Source organism: Olea europaea, chromosome 14 (genome assembly GCF_002742605.1).
Source record: "Olea europaea var. sylvestris chromosome 14, O_europaea_v1, whole genome shotgun sequence".
Classification (NCBI taxonomy): Eukaryota; Viridiplantae; Streptophyta; class Magnoliopsida; order Lamiales; family Oleaceae; genus Olea; species Olea europaea.
Genome location: NC_036250.1, coordinates 11,119,939 through 11,138,049, shown reverse-complemented (window position 1 = coordinate 11,138,049; position 18,111 = coordinate 11,119,939). Strand labels below are relative to the sequence as shown.

Here is an 18,111-nt window from a genome sequence, read left to right as displayed (position 1 = left end):
TTTTACGTAAAAAGTAGGTTATCTAAAGATACCTGAAATAAATAATTATTTAAAGGTAATTATCAATTTTGAATTAGACTACACGATAAATTGAATATAATCAATATTATAAACTTATCGTTACTTTTATGTCCTGGACAATCCGCATGTGATAATGGTCAAAACAAGAGTCGTGATTTAGCGTATTCGTTAACATTTTGGAGCTTTTGTATAACTTTAATCCAGATAAATTTGTAAATCGTGTTGTACCTAAAAACAGTAGTAACAACTTAAAAGATAATGAATCAAAGATTCAAAATCCAATTGATTGTAACAAATTGCTTTTGAAAGCGCGTCTAGTTTTGACAATTACTAGTGGATGTTGGGTGAGTTTCAAGTTTAACTATTTATGTTGACAGCCTAACTTGGCACTTAGGCGCCACCGTATTTGATTGCAATAAATCACTTGATCACGTGCATGTGCATATATAATTGATTCATAAATGTTTGTAAATCATGAATCTGATTTGCATGTGATGGAGTAGGTTAAAGACCACAAAACATAAATTTATATAGTCTATATGTCTGCAACACGCATTCTCATACATAAACCTAGTCTATTTTAATTAAATAGTCAGGACTCGTTTGGTATAACTTTTGAAAAGTCAAAATGAATTTTTGAGATCCAGAAGTTATTTTCTGACCCGTTTAATTAATTTTATGAAAGCGCTTCTTTTAATTCGAAGGCTTTTAGAGTAAAATAGGCAAATGCGACTTCATCTAAAAGTACTTTTGAGATAAAACTCTCTTTTAAAAATTAGTTTTCAAACACAAATAAAGTTGACTTCCTCTAAAAACTCTCTACCAGAAAGTAAAAAGCAAAGTCATGTCAAATGAGTCTTAATATATGCACAGTTTTCATTGGTAGCGACGAGATTTGAGACCCAAATATTATGTTTTGATGATTTTTAACAATTTAAACTTTTAGATGAAACGATTTAACATCAAACGAATAGAAAAGAACTTTTAGACGCCTACATAACACGAAAGACAACACAAATTTTTCTTTGAAAAGTAATCATCGTTGATTCACTTAATAAGCACGTTTGTCTTAACTATTGAAACTTTAATGTGAATTTGTCTTTTAACTATTGAAACTTTAATGCTAAGTTCCCCAATTTTAGGTGTCATAATATATCTACAATAAATTTTGATTGTCATGATCAAATAAAGACAAATCACAAATCAAAGTTCAAACTTCATCTAGATAAATCTGCAAGTAGTACAACATGTACACATATTTTGTTAAGTTAAAATGTAAACATAGTAACATTGCAAATAACTAATACAGATAAAAAGTCAATTAAAATTAATATTTTGATCTTTATTTTATTATTACAGTCGTCATTTTTGAATTCTTCTCTCACAGATAAGACCCACTTTATCTTCAACGATAAAAAAATCAATTAATAAAATCTCTACTAAACAAGCACTAAACTTCTTGTACATATTTTTTTTCACATTTGTTAACAGATGTGGTGGTGAAATGCATTTGGTCCTTGATTTGAATAAGTAAAATTCAATTCAAGAGCCAAAATGCATGCCAATTCAGGATCTATCAAAACAATATGTGAAAAAAATATACAAGTAGCATGATTTTGTTAAGATTTGGTGTCCATCTTAAAAAGGTCAACATTGTTAAGAGGAGTTTGTGAGATTTTTATCCCTTAAAATGCCCTCGTAAGATGGTAGTTCGTTTGAGCAGATCAATCTTACAATCCGTTGCTCATTAATTGAGACTTATAATCAGATCGAATGGCTTGTTGGAGTTTAATGGGATCCGATACCATGTTAAAACTTGGGGTCCATCTTAATAAGGTCAACATTTTTAAGTGGAGAGACCCAATATCTTTATAAATTGGTATTTATTTCGGTATTAAATCGATGTGGGATAACACATCCCTTAACAGGTCTCCTCAAGATAGTGGCTCATTTGAGCAGACCAATCTTGAAATTCATGGGGTGGCTCTGATGCTATGTTAGCACTTGGGGTCCATCTTAATAAAGTTAACTTTGTTAAGTGAAGAAGTCTATGATCTTTTTAAGTTGATCAATATTTAAATATTAAATCGATGTAAAATTTTTATCCCTTAACAGATTCTTGCAAATACGTCATAAAAATTGTGATGGTTGGAGGATTATTGTGAGAGTTTTTTATCATATGAATAGAAATAGAGGAAAAAGTGACTCGCGGTCGAGAAAGAAAGAGATTTTTATATAGTTAAACGTACCAAGCACAAGCAATTGGACAAAAATTCAAGGTTATGCTTCGCATTACTTTTATAGCTCATTGTATATGCCAGTAACTAGAAGTTGATTATTAGTTAATGAAAGTTAAAATTTTACAGCCATACAGATTGAAAAAAGTGTTGTATTTGTGATAAAGCAATACACGTGAAATGTCTTTTTTAAATTTACACTCTTACACAGTCACGCGGCTCTCCCAATTCCATAGGCAAAAAGACCTACCTTAACCCAAATCTTTCCCCAGATTTCCCCCAAATCTCCGCATGTTTTTCCGATTTCCAATCACACTTTCCAATTTCCAACAGAAGCACAAGTGTTATTTAAGAATCGTTTGAATAATGGTTGATTTGTAAAAACAGATTTATAAAGTTTGCAAAAATTAAAAGAACACGAGACAAAGCGATATGTTTTTGCCCTAGAATAGGGCCCGGATGTTCAATCGTTAGACTTAGTCACCCGTTGAACATCTATCACGAGATTGTGCTCAAGATCCACTAATATCAACCAAGAATTAGTACAAATGTTCGATTTCTTCGATATTTCTCTAGCCTCTCTATTTATAAGATTCATAACCTACACACGTTACAATTTCAAATATTGCACTAAGCACTCACTGATTCACAAAGAAAAAGAGATTGCACTTCACAAAGAATGATTACAGAACTTTTCAAGTAAAAACTCTAGCACTTAGAAGACGAAGACGGAAGACCCCAGAAGTCTCACTCACACTGAGTCAAAGAAAAGGCGTGACCAAGTATATAAATGTCCAGTCCAAAGGTCATGATTCAAGGGTCAAGATGTTGCCACGTTGACGGCAAATATTAACCCTTAAAGGGAGGCATAAGGTGCTATTTCAAGAAGCACGATTTTACTAAATCTTGCAGTTTATCAAAATAGAACCGGCCCAATTGGACAGGTCCAACTGGCCAAGAATGAAAGTGAGGCAACCCAAAAACTTTAATAACCTCCACGTTACTGAACTAATTCTTGGCCTCTATTAAATTGGAGAGTTATCTCATGGTTTCATTTGCTCTCACAACCTGTAAAAAGAAAAAGGATTGAGTTAGTGCAATTTTGCAAATAATAATGCTTAGATTTTCAAAATATCACTTCTTCAAGTGATGTTCAAAATCTTCAAGTAGTTCTTGAATTTATTTAGAGGCAGTACCTTAGTTCCCAGATCAGAAGGATTGAATTGTGTAGGAATTTTGACCAACTTGATCAGACCTTTTTCAACGAGATTTCGTACAAAATGAAATTTTATATCTACATGTTTGGTCCTATCATGATATACTGAATTTTTACTAAGGTGAATTGCACTTTGATTATCTGTGTAAATAACAACAGAATCATTTTGAAAACCAATTTCATTCAACAGACCTTTTAACCAGACACTTTCTTTTACTGCATCACAGGCAACAATATATTTAGCTTCAGTTGAAGACAATGCAACTAATTTTTGAAGCTGAGACTTCCAGCTGATGCAACCATCACACAAAGTAAAGATGTAAGCAGAAGTATACCTTCTTTTATCTAAGTCACCAGCAATGTCAGAATCTATGTACCCCTTTAATATTATCCCCTCATTACTTCTTTTGAACATTAAACCTAAATCACATGAAACTTTTAAGTATTTCAACATCCATTTCATAGCAAGTCAATGAGTTTCACCAGGATTGGCCATACATCTACTCAAGTTACTAATACTATGGGCTAAATCAGGTGCAGACCATAAGATACATAATGGAACCTACTGCATTAGCATATGGCACCTTTTCTATTCTTTTAAATTCATCATCAGTTTTAGGTGATTGCTCACTGGACAATTTAAAACGATTTGCAATAGGAAGTGAAACAGGTTTACATTCAAGCATAGACAATTTTTCAAGAACCTTTTTCACATAGTAACCTTGTTTTAACATTAATATGCAATTATTTCTATCCCTTTCTATCTTCATTCCTAAAATTCTCCTAGTTTGTCCTAAATCTTTCATTTCAAATTCAGATTTTAACTTTGCTTTAACAGAGTCAATTTCAGTTCTATCATGACAAATAAGTAACATATCATCTACATATAATAGCAGATAAATGGATTCAGACCCACCTAAACCTTATAGAAGAGACAGGAATCATAATTGCTTTTCATAAAACGTAAATTCCGTACAAAAGAATTAAATTTCAAATACCATTGCCCGAGGGCCTGTTTAAGCCCATATAGAGACTTTTTCAACAAACAAACCTTATTTGTTTCAAATTTGACCTCAAACCCCAAGGGTTGATTCATATATATTATTTCACCAAGGTCACCATTTAGAAAATCTATTTTAACATCAAGTTGATCTAACTCCCAGTTAAAATGAGGAGTCAAAGCCAGCAGAATTCTGATTGAGGTGTACTTAGCGATTGGTGAAAAAATTTCATCATAGTCTACTATTTCCTTTTGTGTAAAGCCTTTGGCTACCAACCTGGCTTTATACCTCTTATCTTTTAGATTTGAGTCTCCTTGTTTTATTTTAAAGATCCACTTACAGTCAACTACTCTTTGATTCTTAGGTCTATCAACCAAAGTCCAGGTTCTATTTTTAATAAGGGAATCCATTTCCTCTTTCATAGCTTGTTTCCAAAGTTTTGAATCAGGACCTTTAATTGCTTCTTCAAAGGTAGTAGGTTCAGAATTTAAGGAGTCCAAAGCAGAAAATAGAGTAACAAATTATTCATTATTAAACCTGGTAAAAGTTATAATATACATTCTTTCTCTGTCTTTAGTAAGTTGATAATCAGCAATAATAGGATCTGTTGATTCAATTTCATTTTCAAGGTCAGAAGGTTCTTGGTATGTTTTAGATTGTGCAGACTCCACCTCAATAAAATCATCTTGATTTTCAGTTTGTGTTTCCAGGATGGTTTCTTTAGCAGATACAGATTCAGAAGCATTTGTGTCCACAGATTTATAACAAGGCATTTCATTTTAATTAAAAATGACATCTCTACTGACTATAACCTTACAACCATCTAGGCTTTTGATCCAAAGTCCACTGGCGGACCCACAGTTGGTCCTGGTGGATCACTTGACCCACCAACTTAAAATTGATTTTTTTTTTATGTAATTAGATTTGCAGCAGAAGAACTCCAGCCTGGAAAATCTAAAAACTTTGAATGAATTATTAATTTTTTAAAGAATGTGAAAGATGAATTATATACCTCTTTTTTTGGGAAATTATTTCTTTTGTATGATTTCTTTTGTATTTTCTTATAAAATGGACTTAGGGATCCATTTAAGTGCTCCAATTTTTATTTTGTTCTGGTGATTTTATGTTAATGGATTCTTACCGTGATTTTTGTATTTGTTTGAACTAGAATGCATTTGATAATTTAACATTCAGAATTGCTGAAATTTTTGTATTTTTCGCTTGAATTAATTGTGATGGAAAAATAATTTAAATGTAAATATGCATTTTTTTTTTATAATCACAATGTTAATGAAATGAATATTCGAGATAAAAGTGATGACAAACATAGTGGTATTTATATAAACGTAAATCTATATTTTTGCAAGTTTAATTGTGCCCCACTAACTCAAAATGTCTGCGTCCGCTACTATCAAAGTCTATACCCTTTGGTTTCCTCTCCATATCCCAAGAAAACACATTTTTGAAATCGAGGTTCAAGCTTGCCTTCACTCTGATGAGAAAAGACAGCACATCCAAACACTTTCAATTAATTGTAATCAGGTGTTTTTCCAGATCATGGTGTTTCAGGAACCTAAAAGTCAATAGCAATAGATGGACTTCTATTTATCAAATAAGTTGCAGTTTTTAGGACTTCATCCCAAAAGGACTTTGGGAGACCAGAACTGTATATCATACATCTAACTTTTTCTAACAAAGTCATATTCATCCTCTCAGCAACATCATTTTGCTGAGAAGTGTATGTTACAATTCTGTGTCTCAATATTCCAAATTCTTTACAAAAAAGGTTAAATTCAGAATTGCAAAATTCAAGTCCATTAACAGTCCTTAGTGCTTTGATTTTCCTTTTGGTTGGATTTTCAATTATGTTTTTCCACTATTTAAAAGTATGAAAGGTGTCTGACTTTTGTTTTAAGAGAAATGTTCAAAATTTCCTTGAAAAATCATCTACAATAAGCAGATGGAACCTAAACCCACTTAAGGTACTCACAGATGCTATACCCCCACAGGTCAGCATGTAAGTAATCTAGGATATGAGTGGATTTATGGGTTCCAGTTTTGAAAGGTAGTTTTTTCTGTTTTCCAATCAAACAATTTTTACAAAAGTCTAAACTTTCAATGTTGTCATTTCCAAAACACCCAAGTTTGTTTCGAATTATAAGACCCTTTTTTTGAGCTATGGCCAAGTCTTTTATGTCATATCAAAACCTTGTTTGGATCAGAATTTAAAGCAGCAGTACAATGGATTTTCACAGGTTCAGCAGAGACAGTATATATGCCCTTTTTCTTATGAGAAGATATAACATTCTTGCTTCCTTGATTTATTGTAATAAGTCCCTTATGAATCATTATGTTATATTTTTCATCTAGTTCTCCCAAGGAGATAAGGTTCCTCTTAAGTTCAGGGACATATCTAGTATTTTCCAACTCAAGAATATAGTTGTTCTCTAATAACAACCTCACTTTACCAATTCCATGTATTTGACAACACGTGTCATTACCCATCTGAATTTACCCTCCACTAAGGTCAACAAATTCAGAAAAGCATTCCTTAACAGGACACATGTGGAAAGTGCATTCAGAATCAAGGACCCAATCTTTAGGGTTTCTACTGGTTGCACTGACAAGAACAACACCTTAGCTGCAGAGCCAACAATGTTGTTTCTGTCCTTCATATCAGAAATTTTCTTAAAATAATATTTTATTAGGTGTCCAGTTTTTCCACAATAATAGCATTTCCTGTTTTAGTTTTTGGATTTGGCAAAGTTCTTGTTTTTATTTTTGGGTTTGTTGTATTGAGACTTTCCTTTCTTGTAGGAATTGAAATTGCACTAATTTTGTTTCTTCTTTTGAATTTGTTTCTCTTTTATATGCAACCCCTCTCCAAACTTGAAATCTTTTGACTCTGTTTTTAATTTAAGTTCTTTGTTTTTGAGGGCTGAAGTTATTATGTCTATGGTAAGATCCTGCCCCCCATATTCTAGAGCATTTTTGATATCTCTATACCTTTCACTTAGATAATTTAATAAAGCAACAACTTGTTGGTCATTAGATAACTTTTCATTACAATTCTCCAAGTCTTGAATCAATTTAGTAAATTTGTCGAGATTTTCTTCCAGGCCAAAAGTAGGATCAAATCTAAAGTTATAAAACTGCCTTAAGAGGTAGCATTTATAAGGCATGGATTTATTTAGATACAGTGTTCCTAACTTAGTCCATAAAGCCTCAGCAAAGATAGTTTCTCCTGCTTTCCTAATCACACTATCAGAGAGATGAAGGAAAATGGTACTCCAAGCAGTATCATCCAATTCTTGTCTCCTATAAGTACTAGTCTCTACAGCCCAAGTTCCATCAAGGGCTACAGCACATCTCTGCTTACTAGTAGGGTCCTCATCTTTTGGCGCTAGAGATTAAAATCACCAATGCCATTCCATATCTCAATTTCAAATTTATGTGTAGTAGTAGACATGATGACCAACACAAAGCAACAGATTATGATTGAATAGGACAACAAGTACAATTGATTCAAGAAAAATATTAAAGGTAACAGGCATGTAATTATAAAAAATGCAATAGAAAATTACTTTTGCAGATACTTAACATACAATTCACAAGAGTATTAATGTCAATTATGAAAAGGTTTAAGGGGTGGTAACCCTTCTGTTCAACTGCTTCCTCAGATTCCTAGACCTTCAACGAGATCTTGGACAAAGGAAAGCAGAGGAGGGTAACTTACCTTAACAACCAATTCCAAAACTTAACAAGAACAGTAGCAATTTAAAGAAATGGGTTGCAGAGATATACCAGAGTCTGAAATTTTAAGGATTTCAGAAATAACTGCAGGGCAAAACCAAGGTTTGAGCAAACAATTACAGTGCAGGTGTAATTGCCAATTAATCAACAGTAACTCAGTATGAACTCGATAGGAATCGGGATGAGTCAACATAGCTCGCCAAACTCAGTACGAGTACTAGTACTCGATAAGACTCAGTAACGAGTCAACTCAGAAATCATTTGAACTCAGCAGAAAAAAAGGACCAGAGGTGAGTTTAAACGAGTTGTAAGAATTATCTCAACAATCATTAAAGATTTCAAAAAATGCAACAAATTTAGATGCTAGATAAAAAAAAAATTACGTTCAAAGATCCAACCAAATATGGATCTGAGGCAAGACACAAGGTACCCCCTTTTCAAAGAACAATCGTCCGTCTCCTCTTTCACAGATCTAAAAGTTTTGAATAAAAGAAACTTAAGGTTTTGAAAAGAAAAAAAAAATTCGAACAAACAGATCCAAAATTTTTAGAAAAGTGGCTCTAATACCACTTGTTATTTAAGAATCGTTTGAATAATGGTTGATTTGTAAAAACAGATTTATAAAGTTTGCAAAAATTAAAAGAACACGAGACAAAGCAATATGTTTTTGCCCTAGAATAGGGCCCGGATGTTCAATCGTTAGATTTAGTCATCCGTTGAGCATCTACCACGAGATTGTATTCAAGATCCACTAATATCAACCAAGAATTAGTACAAATGTTCGAAGAAATTGAAGATTCCTTCGGTATTTCTCCAGCCTCTCTATTTACAAGATCTGTAACCTACACATGTTACAATCTCAAAGATTGCACTAAGCACTCACTGATTCACAAAGAAAAAGAGATTGCACTTCACAAAGAATGATTACAGAACTTTTCAAGTAAAAACCCTAGCACTCAGAAGACGAAGACGGAAGACCCCAGAAGTCTCACTCACACTGGGTCAAAGAAAAAGCATGACCAAGTATATAAATGTCCAACCCAAAGGTCATGATCCAAGGGTCAAAGATGTTGCCACGTCGACAACAGATATTAACCCTTAAAGAAAGGCATAAGGTGCTATTTCAAGAAGCACGATTTTACTAAATCTTGCAGTTCATCAAAAACAGAACCGGCCCAACTGGCCAAGAATAATAGTGAGACAGCCCAAAAACTTTAACAAGAAGTTGTCGTGTAATGGGACGATTCTTCAAGTCTCATAGAAAAATTGTTTTTCGCCCATGTTGCAGTTGTCTCACTTCATTCGACTGCCAAGTCTTTCTCCATTACAAGTCTAAACATGATCCGTGCATATTTTTCACCGTGAAGCACGCTAGCGTGAAAGGCTGAATGTTTCCCTATTCTATGATTGGTGCCAAGATGCTCGCCAATTCGTAATGTGCATCCAATCATTGAGGTTCCCAACTCTGCTCATTCTGAGTTAGCCACCTTGCCCTATGTTCATACGGTACCCCATCAAAGCATGCATATTCAATTAAAAGTTGATCTCCTTGGCTCCATTCGGAGCATTGAAGGCTAGTAGCTTTTCGCATTTTCCCCCACAATACAATACTCGTACTCGTCAAACTTTCTACTAGCATTATAGCCCATTTTGCGCCATAATGCCCTTTGTCAGGTTCTGACCACAATTGATTGGCTTCCACGTTCCATTAAGAAAACCTCAAGGACCCACAAATTCCTCCTTAAATTTACTAGTCACTAGAGATAAAACACAGGAAACGGCTCAAAAATAAAGCCCATCAACGATTTGAACTAGGTTTGGCGGGTTGCGCCAGGCCCGTGCTGTAGTGCAACGCATGGGCGACGCTCGAAGGCCCAGGCAGCAAGCTACCTTGGCGGACCTTCACCCTAAAAAAATTAATTTAATATCGTGTGGGCTAATAGCCCACATATCAGATATTAAACTGATAAGAACAGATACTACACTTGATCTTAGCCAAAAGGCCGAGAAAGGTATGCTTTAACTAGACGTAGCCCAAATGCTTTTCTAGTACCTAGCTCTCTCTCAGGTTTCCTTAGAGTTCGATGTGGGATATATTTAAGATCATGGATGGGAATTTCAACGTTCGTAAAAGACGCTGACTGCTCTGGTAATGTTGTTAGCCCTTTCCATTAAGGTCTTACTCTCTGCAGCAACTCCAAGCTAAAAATTTATGCTACTGGGGAAAGAGACAAGTGAGGTTTTCGTAGTTGGGAAGGTTGGAGGACAGACGACAAATAATAGCAGAGGGGCTCGTCTTTCGTTCCTTGCCATATTCATCTGGTAGTATTCTGTTTGGTAATATGACATATTCCTTGTGGCCAAAGTTTCGATTTCTTTAGAGGACTTGTGAGAAGAAAACTGATCTGATGGTTTATTGGCTACTTCTTCTGGATATATGGAAAGGGCCATCAACTTTTCCTAGTGAATTGGTGAGGATACTTTCTCCCTTCCTTCCGCAGTTTTGCTATATACTTGTGGATTTAGATTGTTCATGAGCAAAAGTTAAGTTCTTCTAGATTTGGTTAAGTTTATTAGTTATAGTAGTGACAACGTTTTATACTTCGTGAAGGTAAACAAAATGTCAAGTATCGAAAGGTCAAATTAGGAGTCGAACTAATAGTAACAAATTAATGAGAACAAAATGCCTATTTTGAGGTGAAACCAATCAGTATCGAAATGAACCAGCTAGTTTTGGTTGCAAATTAGTCAGTTTTGGAGCTCGATTATTTGGTTTTTAGGTGACTTTAACGTATTCTATACTTTCTAAGTTTTTGGGGATATTCGACTAGATTTTTAATAGAAGAGACCATTAAAAATTGAAAATCATTGTTTTAGCACCTTTAAATTTCACAACTTTAGATGCATAAATGGCTTGTGTATTACTTTAGACTAGACAAGACATGAGAAAAATATTATTAAATTTTGCCGCAACATCTCTTCCTCAATTATGTTCAATTTTGTCTAATCCATTATCTCAAAACATATCCAAACAATTTTTATTAATTGTAAGTTGGAAAATTCTTCCAATTTCATACATTCAATTTCGATTACACGATCAAACAAACAATTATTTCTTAGGAATCAAGAAATTTCTATTACTAATCTGCATACAAAATCATAACTACAATGTCTGCAATTCACTTCAAGGGAAGGTCAGCTCAGAAGGCACGACCTGCCGATCAAGGCCACTAGCCCATTGTCGACTACGAGATAACCGGTGCACATCATAGACAAGCTCAACTCAAAATCCTACTGTAAAACAGATGGTTGAAGGAAAAAAAAGGCAACGTTTCATTATCAAGCTTCAAATTCTTCAAGTTGTACATCTTTAGCCTTCAAAGGAACATACTCTCCAAGATAACCTCCAAGATGATCTGCTAATGAAGGCTTATCAATTCTCTCGTGATGATATGATTTGCAGACAAAATATATAATTGTCTGAATCACAAGCCCAAAAAGAAAAAGTGCAGAAATAAGCACAACAAAAAGAATCCCATACAAAATTCTTGATGTAACCCCACCTCCAAATCCACGAACCACAAAATACTCAAATCCCAGCTGAATTCCAAAGAAAATTAGGCTAAGTACAAGAAAAGTTGCTGCAGATATGCCTGTTTTTCCCCTGATCAAACCTTGGCTCTTCGCCATTGCATTTAACCCATAAAATTCTTCCAAAACTGAAACCACACTAGCCAAATGCCAAATTATACTGATGTAAACAAACCCACTTAGGTAAATCACAAGAAGAGATATTAAGAGAATAGTGCCCACAAATAGTATTGATCTAAAAAGAAGAGCCCACAAAATGAATATCAATATAGAAACGATATTGTATGCAAAAACTATTAGGGAATTCCATATGAATGTAACCATAAGCCTTTTCCAAACTTTCGGGACTACCTTCATCACTTTTTTAAGAATAATTTCATTTGCAGTGTAAATGGATGCAATTGTATAAACAACTGCAGAAGTTGAAAGAAGAGCAAGAATGAGAAAGAAAATGAAGTACCCAATTTTGAAAAGAAAAAATGCAGTCCATTCTGACAATAAAATATCTGAAATCTTATCGTATGAACGGGTGCCCTTTGGTATTCTATCATGAATGTATTCGTTGAACATGATATCTGAAAAGATCATTTGCGAGATTTGAATATGACCCAAGTAGATTAAGGAAAGAGGGAGGATCATGGCTACTGTTATTTGGCTGAAAATCTTGATCCATGATGAGACAATGATGAATGATTCTTTGAAGATGCCCAAGAACCCAAGAAACTGAAATTCCTCATCTTCTCTGTCCATGATTTTGCCTGAATCTTGAAGAAAAAATGGATTTGGAAATGGAGATTGGAGGGCAACGAGTACGTATGGAAGAAGACGAAGGGTGGATCTTATGAGAGGAAGATTTTGACTTGGAAATGTCAAATCAAGTGTGCTAGCTCATAAGCCCACCCAAAAATACTAATTGGAATGTCAAATATTCTACAATATAAAGTATTGAACGATGCCACTAGTAACGAACGTGGTATAGCCTTACCCATCAAATAATAAATTGTCTTGAATATATCATAATGACTATTGATAATATTCATTAGAAATAGCATTATTCTGAAGTATTTGCATTTGCACGACATTTGAATCACGAACTTGTAGGTAAAATTTAGATTTTACGTAATCAACTTCAAAAAACTCATGATCGACATGAATCGAGAACAATTACATTCGTGAGTGCGTATATTATGTTATGTCCTTCCCCATTCGATTCATTAATTTATTTATTTGATTGTAGAATTGTGCACACAACTTGTCTACCAACTGAATTGTAAGGTTTTTTTGCTTAAAAAATTCTTGAAATTCCACGAAGGAAGCTTCCTAGATAATTAATTTATTTGTTCATTTTGGACTAAATTATGGTATGCACTTGTCTACTTCTCGCTCTCAACTTATCCCACAATAATTTACTTGGTCAACAATGAGAGTCTCTAGAAGGCCCTGTCCATTTTTTGGCAAGGGATTAATTTCTCTTGATCGTAATTAATTGCTTAACTCACAATTATTATTTTAAAACTTTTTACTTTACATACTTAATTTTAACCACGCATTTACGAAAAAAAAATTTGATGGAAAATCAAGTTTCGAGGTGGGCTTATCTTATTGGATGAGGGTGGCCTACCTGATGAGGAGGTGATTCGCCATTCGACAGTAGTACCACGTAGGACGGTGTGTTCATCCGCCCAAAATCTTATTTTTACCAAATAATTACCATCAAACGAGGTTTTAGTATTCTACAAATAATATAATGCAAATGGTTCAAGATAGAATGGAGTGATAAATGTGGTCTTGACTGGCATAATTTAATTGAGGTTTTCTAATCTTTGAAAGTTCTTTAGAAATAGCAATACTTTTTCTATCGTGAATATAAACTATTTCTTAATACTAGAAATGTGCTGTAAGTCAATTCGTGAAAATGATCAAAATTAGAGAGGTAATTGTGAAGGGTACAATCTTATTAATTAAGCTATTTGTACTTGTAATTTGACACTTTTGTTGATGGATAGGTGACGTGATAAGATTGTGATGATTGGATTAAATGTGTGAGATATGAAAGATGGTAAAATAAAGCTCAACAAATAGGGTCAAAGACATATACTTTTTCCAGGAGATGAAGTGGTAGATTTTGATTGACAGTTTTTTCTTTAATTTTTTTACTATGCAGATAAGAAAATGTCAACTGTATCTGTATATAAATCTCCGTCATTGAATTTGTTTATATAGCAGGACTGAAGTGTAAGTTTTATGCCCTAAATCCAATTAACTTTGGACATAAAAAATTTTAATACATAATTAATGCAATTTTATGGCAAATCTATCTATTATTTAATTAATATTAAATTAAATTAAATAATAGAATTCGTAGATTCAAATTTGATAATTTGTTACTCACAAAAAGTTGTGATTGTGAGATACAAATTACATGTGATTGAATCATAAATCATCAGTGGTCGTAAGTAATTACATGATATGGATATCGTTATTACGAATAAACCATCACGTATAACATTTCTTACTTGTGAAGTAAGTAGCTGATTTCACAAATTAGTGTTTTGTGACACTTAAATGAACATTTGGATGTTTTATTATAGAACAAAACATTAAAGACTCGCTGGAAGATTCCACATGGATAACTATATGAGTGTCGATGGTTAATCTCTAACGTTTAGTAGTGAAATTGATCGTTTGACTTGATGTTATCGTAGTGCCTTACATGAAGACAGTCATACTTTGGTGATATTGGATATTGATCTGCCAAGAGCCGCTAATACGGTATCGTTCGAGCATGTCAAGAATCATATGAAAGTTGTAAATGACCAATAGAGGATTTTCAATTCTTAACTAGTATGAGATTATGATCTACTTTTCATTATGTTAAATTGATAATGAAATCCTTGGTTAAGATCTATTTATAAGTCGAAAATGGAGTTTTCGACTTCTACTAGTCTTAGATAATAAGAGATTATGATCTACATTTTATTCAATTAAATTGATAATAAAATTCTTAGCCAATGTGCACTCATAAGTCGAAAAAAGAAGTTTTCGACTTATACTAGTGGAATGAAAGATATGATTCATAATCAAGATTGAACAATTGATAATTGAGATTGATACACTTTTATATCTCGGAATTGACCGGATCATATTAACAATGATTATAGTTTCACAGTAAAAAAAAAAAAAAATGATTTTGTCATACCACACGACATTTTTCTTCACATGTATTGCCTGATACATTGTTAGATGTTAATCGTGAGATGGCATATGCGAATTAGTGATAAATTAAAAGGGGTATTTTAATTTATCAATTTTGATTAGATTAAAATAATTCGTAATTGAGAATTTAATAGATCACACACTAACGGAGAACTTGAAGAATGAGATTCGCCAATTAATTAATTAATAAGTGTTGAATAATTAATTAATTTGGTTGCTTATTAATAGGCTCAAATTAATTCATGAACCACATTTAGATTTAATTAATTGAATTAATTAAATATTGTATCGGATTAAGTTATAAGACAGGCTAATCCCATTTGAGCTTATATAAATAAGCTACTAAGATTTGAAAAATTGTAGAGAAAATTCATATTTTCGCTAGTACAAGAAAAGTAAAAACCCTAGTTCTCTCAAACTTGTTCCCTGTGTGGATTTTCATTGCATGCTGGACAATTAGACAGCTGTGAATTACAAATCGTGATTGTTGGACTTCTAGAAACACAAAAGAGTTTACACAATTCAACAAAGATATAATTTCTATCACAATTTCTATTTAAATACAAAGTAAATCCTTGATAAGAATTGAAATTTTGTTTAAATTCCGCTATGTACGATTAAGTAAATTCCCAACATGAAGTTGGTACAAGATTGCGCCAAGTTTAAGGTAAGTCAGAGTGTAAATTAGGATGTACATGTAGTAAAATTCTAATCTTATATCATTTACCTACAAAATAAATAATTATCGTGTAAGGTATGAGATTTCCTCTTAATATGTATCAAATTATATGTTGCAACTCAAAAGTCTAAAATCGTGTCACAACTTGACAAGTTCAAATTTGTATTTCATGATTAATTTAGTTTTCATCACAAAAGAAACCTGGACGCGGATGTTTGGAATATTTGGAACTCCATTGGCTAGAAATCAAAAGTTCGAAACGCGATCATCACAATTTTCAAATGTTTGGGAATCTAGATACAATTGAATCATGTTTAGTATACATCCTCTCTTACATCATTGACTACACTCTCTCATATGGCATCATTTCATGAGTAATGCTATGTGTGCATAATAGTGTACACACATAATTACACCCCCTCGAACATTTCCCTCATTTAATTGAACATTTAAAATATATATATATATATTTTTTATTTTTTATTTTTTTTATTTTTAATTTTTTTTTCAACCAATTTTTTCTGGGCTATGCTTGCTGTGTACACTCTTGCGTACCGCAAAAGTGATAGTCCCCTCACATAAAGGAGTCCCACACTGAAGTGACAGTGATAGTCCCCTCATCTTTTCTTGCAAAAACAACAAATGTCATCCATGATGTAACAAATGAGTGTATAAATAGCATAACTTTTGGTTAACATCATAATCACTATTTTTTTTTTTTTTTTTAATTCTACAAAATGTACTTCATTAAATAATATGATAAAATTAACAGATGTGATGTATCTTAATTGCATATAATAAAAAAATAATCTTCAAAAGCAAGCAAAGCAGCCTTATAGCTGGATAACTACAAAATATTATTAAAAAAACGTCATGCATTATCTTAAAACTAAATGACAGCAAATGGGTATATTTTACTCAATCAACACTAAGTCAACAGTATTGTTAGTTATAATTATGAATTAGGTATCGTGCTGGTGCATGCCATTTTTTTTTTTTTTAGTTTCTATTTACTTCAACTTATTTGCTTTAGTTTTCTATGTTCTCGATTGACGAAAAAGTTGAACATATTTCATCTTTCTTTAGAAAATTGTATTGTTCATACTCAATCAATTGCTCGGTAGTAAGTTGATATCTAATTTATAAAATTGAGATAACGAAAGCCATTCAATTTTTTGTTGAGTTGTCACACGACCCTTATAGGGACAAAAAAATATATTCTTGAAAAATTTGTGACAAGTACAAAATAAAGTATAAAAGTAAAATACAATAATCTGAATATTACTTTACATTAGACTTGACTCTCAACAACGTCAAGTAAACTCTTGATTACAATACTATTTAATTACCTCAAAGGCTTAAACAAAACAAGATAAAGAAATATAAAAAAAATTAAAATTACACATAAAATTGTTCCAATAGAACATCCTTTGATTTTAAAGGGACATAATCCCCTAAATAATCATAAACCTCAAGAGAATCTGCTAACCAAGATTTGTCAATAGTTTCATGGTGATATGACTTGCAAACGAAGTAAAGGACTGTTTGGATTATAAGGCCAAATAGTGTCAAAATGGACTGCGAAAAAAAGCAAAAAATTCCGAACCCTAATTTGCTCCATAAAGAGTAGTTCCCAAGAACAAAACACCTTTGAAATCCCAGTTGAATTGCAATGAAACACAGATTGAGCAACAGGAAAATGGATAGTGAAATGATTAACTTGCCTTTTATCAATTTCTTGCTCTTGATCATGGCTTCAATCCCATAATCTTGTTCCAAAACAGAAATCACGCTAGCCAAATGCCAGATGATGCTTATATAAAGAAATCCCATTATGTATACGGCAGCAAGAATTGCAAATATTGGAAATCTAGTTAGGGTAGTAATATCGGTAAATTCTGTAGAAAGTACAAGTAATGCAAGAACGTTGTATGCAAAAATGACGATGAAACTCCATATGAAAGTTATCATAAGTCTCGTCCAAACTTTCGGTACCACTCTAATGACTTTTTTGAAGGTTATTGTTTTCGAGATGTATATGCAAGCAATAGTGTAGACTACAGCAGAAGTCGAGAGAAGGGAGAGGGCGAGGAAGAAAATGAAGTAAGTGAATTTGAACGTCCAAAATGTTGTCCAATCGGACGAGATTGAATTGGAAATGTTAAAATATGTGTATGAACTCTTGTGTGTATACCCTGATGCCTCTTCATTGTGAATTATGTCTTCAAAGAGGAATTGAGAGATTTGCATATGAGCCAAGAAGATTAGAGAGAGAGGACAAATAATGGCTAAGGTGATTTGTAAGAAAACCTTTCTCCATGAAAAAGTTATAATGAAAGACTCTTTGAAAATGCCAAAGAAACCAAGAAACTGAATTTCCTCTTGCTCTTTTTCCAT

The 18,111-nt window shown here is 33.0% G+C and overlaps 2 protein-coding genes across 2 annotated transcripts; both read right to left on the bottom strand.

Annotated features, from left to right (window-relative positions):
* Positions 1–11,567: 11,567 nt before the first annotated feature.
* LOC111409513 lies at positions 11,568–12,569 on the bottom strand. The gene has a single exon (XM_023039556.1). The coding sequence runs from the start codon at positions 12,567–12,569 to the stop codon at positions 11,568–11,570; it is 1,002 nt and encodes a 333-aa protein (XP_022895324.1).
* A 4,543-nt stretch (positions 12,570–17,112) lies between these two features.
* Positions 17,113–18,111, bottom strand: LOC111409512. The gene has a single exon (XM_023039555.1). The coding sequence runs from the start codon at positions 18,109–18,111 to the stop codon at positions 17,113–17,115; it is 999 nt and encodes a 332-aa protein (XP_022895323.1).